The sequence below is a fragment of the Eurypyga helias genome, unplaced genomic scaffold, assembly GCF_000690775.1.
Source record: "Eurypyga helias isolate BGI_N326 unplaced genomic scaffold, ASM69077v1 scaffold34972, whole genome shotgun sequence".
Classification (NCBI taxonomy): Eukaryota; Metazoa; Chordata; class Aves; order Eurypygiformes; family Eurypygidae; genus Eurypyga; species Eurypyga helias.
This window is the reverse complement of record NW_010238495.1, coordinates 1-3,159: the sequence shown is the minus strand read 5'-3', so window position 1 is coordinate 3,159 and position 3,159 is coordinate 1. Positions and strand designations below refer to the sequence as shown.

Genomic DNA, 3,159 nt, shown 5'->3' with positions numbered 1-3,159 from the left:
GGAGAGATTTCAGCGAGTGGGAACCGTGGGGAGCGATTCTCCAAGGGCAGGGAGGGGGCTGAGCATGGGGCCGGGTCCCTGGGAGCAGCCGCGGTGCCTCCCCCAGCAGCAAACCTCCTCCTGCATCAGACCAGAGAATGCTTAGTCCATGCCCCTGCAAAACCAAAAGGGGATATTTGGGGCTAACTGGTGCTTGTCCATTTGCTCGCCGCTGTAGTGGGATTTTTCACTCCACGGGGTCCCTCTCGCCCCCTCCCTGGGGCAGGGCTCAGCCCTGATGCCTGCCCATCACCATGGCATGAGGGCTCCTTGCAGATGATGCTTGCCCACAGGCCCAGCCAAGCTGCCATGATTTCGCTGCCCAGCTCAGCTTATTCCTCCCACTGCTTTAACCCCACCAGTTCCCCAGCACCTTCCCACCCCAAGGAAGGTTGGTTGGTTGAACTTCTTGGGGAAAAGACCCACTGAAATAAATCCACACCTCGGGGGGGCAGCGCTGGGAGATGCTGCCTCTGCCTCCCAGCATTATCTTTGGAGGCTGGGCAATGGCTTTGCTCCACAATTAATTATACATGCTCTGTGGTCCGTCTGGGAGGCATTAATGGCTCCAGATGCGGATCATGGGGCTCTGCGTGGCACTGTAAACATGCTGGAAGTCCAATTTGGATTTCCCCGGGTGCCTCATTTAAATGAATTATGTAAACGCTTTCCCCTCCTCTTTTGAGCAACAGCCAGTCTGGCTGCTACCCGATGTGTTAATCCCATGAATAAAATAAAAAACAAGGGAGACCATGCATTAAAGAGAATAAAAGGGTGCTGTGGAGCCCCTGGCAGCGCTGGCATGGTCTGGGGGTCGGGCTGGGCAGGGGGGCGGTTTGGGACTGTGGCCACCCCCGTTACCTTACACCTGGCTGTTGATGGGGAGGTCCCCCCCCTGCATAGTCCTAAACCCCCTGATGACCTGAGCAGCTCCAGAAGGGCACCCTCCCCATCCCCGGGTTTAAATTCAGTTTGATTGGGCAACGCAGTTCTCACAGTTATCTTTTGTACAGCAAACAGCTGAGCGACTTCGCCTGGGTTCCCCCATTACCCTTATCCCCCATATCCATCATTCCAAGGTGCCCCCCCAAAGAGAGCAAATTGGAGCCATTAAAGCCACGTCAGATAGTCCTGGTGCCAGTGTGTGGATTTCCCAGCACGTGCATGGTCTCATCCTGCTCTCCAGGCTGGGGCTGTGACTGGGGTGCACAACGGAGGAGACACATGGGCTGGGAGGGGACCCAGCCCAGGGCTGTGCTTTCTGGCAGATGCCTGCTGATGAATTACCTGCCCAGACCATGGGATGAAAAGGGAACAAGGTGGCTGCGAGTGCCGGGCTGGCCCGTGCCTGCGTACAGACCATTTGCTGAAGCCAGCAGGATCTGGGAGCCGAGGATGCGGTCAGAACTGGGCACGCTTGGGAGACAGCCTGTAGCTCACCATCCCTCGCAGAGCTGGAGCAACCAGACCCTGCCATATATTTCTTAGATACCCAACTATCTTTCCAGAAGCACAGCTGCTGCTGCAGGACGTGTGCACAACATGGGACATTTACCTTCGGAAGTGACAATCACCATAAAAGGAAGATTTGCGACCGTCACTGACTCCATTCCAGCTGTGTGTTCCCCATGTGTGCAAGCTCTCCTTGGGGCATCCCTTTTCCATCAGCAAAGCCATGACCAGGGGACCCCAGGCGTACCGTGGGGCTGTCTGGCAGTGTGTCTGGAGGGTGACAGTCTCCACAGGATGCTCCCTGAACCCTCTTGCCCGGACTCAGGTGAGCTCAGTGGTGATGCCCAGCTGCCAAGGGGTTGCTCTCCATCCTCCCTGCCTGTGGACAGCAGGATATTTGGACTCAGAAAAGGATCTTGCTAACAAGCAATTGCAGAACAGCCACAACTCTCCCTTCTCCTGAAAAGCCCTGGGTGCAGACTGTGAGGGCTCAACGTCTCTGCCCATGACCCTCACTCCCATCATGCTTAGGCCTGAAGGGTTTTTTTGCCAATAATCTATCTTTTTTCTTTTTTTTTTTTTTTTTAATTTGCAGTAAAATATACTGCCAGGGCTTGCAAGAGCAGCCAGGCTTCTTGTGGCTTGACCTCCTGCTTGGGGTGCTCTGCAGCTGGACCAACGCTGGTAAATAAATAGAGTGTGATGGGACAGTTGCATCATGTGGGCAATAAGCCACCATAGGGAGGTTCCACTGAAACTCAAAGCTGAAGGATGCCGGAGGCCGTGTGGCTTGGTAGCCATAGCAGCACAGCTAGAATCACCCACACTGGCCCTGCCTCAGTTTCCCTGATTGTTCTGGGGCTGCAATGGTCATTAGGTTGAGGTGTCTTTGCTAGAGGCTTGCAACATCTCTTAAAGAAAACAGTGAACCAAGATTATTCTTATTTAAATAAATAAAGATACGAGGCATAATGTGAAAGTAGATCTTGTAGTTGACCCTTGTGCAATCCAGCCCTTCTCTGCAGGGTGCGGAGCGCAGGATGCAGGGTGAAGGGGGCAGGATGAAGGGTGCAAGATGCAGGCGGGATGCACATTGCAGAGTACAGAATGCAGGGGGTACAGGGTACAGGATGCAGGGGTGCAGAGTGCAGGCTGAGGGATGCAGAGTGCAGGGAGCAGGGTGCTGGCTGAGGGGTGCAGGCTGAAGGGTGCAGGGTGGGTGGTGAGGCATGTGGGTGGTAGGCTGAGGGTGCAGGGAGCGGGGTGAGGGTGCAGGGAGCGGGGTGAGGGTGCAGGGAGCAGGGTGAGGGGTGCAGGATGGGTGGTGAGGCATGCAGGCGGTAAGGCTGAGGGTGTAGGGAGCAGGGTGAGGGTGCAGGGAGCAGGCTGAGGGTGCAGGGAGCGGGCTGAGGGTGCGGGGAGCAGGGTGAGGGTGCAGGGAGCAGGGTGAGGGTGCAGGGAGCAGGGTGAGGGTGCAGGGAGCGGGGTGAGGGTGCAGGGAGCGGGGTGAGGGGTGCGGGCGGGCAGGCTGGGGGTGGAGGGAGCAGGGTGAGGGTGCAGGGAGCAGGGTGAGGGTGCAGGGAGCGGGGTGAGGGTGCAGGGAGCGGGGTGAGGGTGCAGGGAGCAGGGTGAGGGGTGCAGGATGGGTGGTGAGGCATGCAGGCGGTA

General features: G+C 57.1%; 1 protein-coding gene across 1 annotated transcript; it reads right to left on the bottom strand.

Moving 5' to 3' along the window:
- Window positions 1–2,854: 2,854 nt before the first annotated feature.
- LOC104506789 (vegetative cell wall protein gp1-like) lies at window positions 2,855–3,019 on the bottom strand (the record flags this gene model as incomplete). The annotated part of the gene is made up of 1 exon (XM_010147865.1): window positions 2,855–3,019. A coding segment is annotated over one exon (165 nt), but the record flags the coding sequence as incomplete, so codon positions are not given.
- Between the last annotated feature and the right edge of the window lie 140 nt (window positions 3,020–3,159).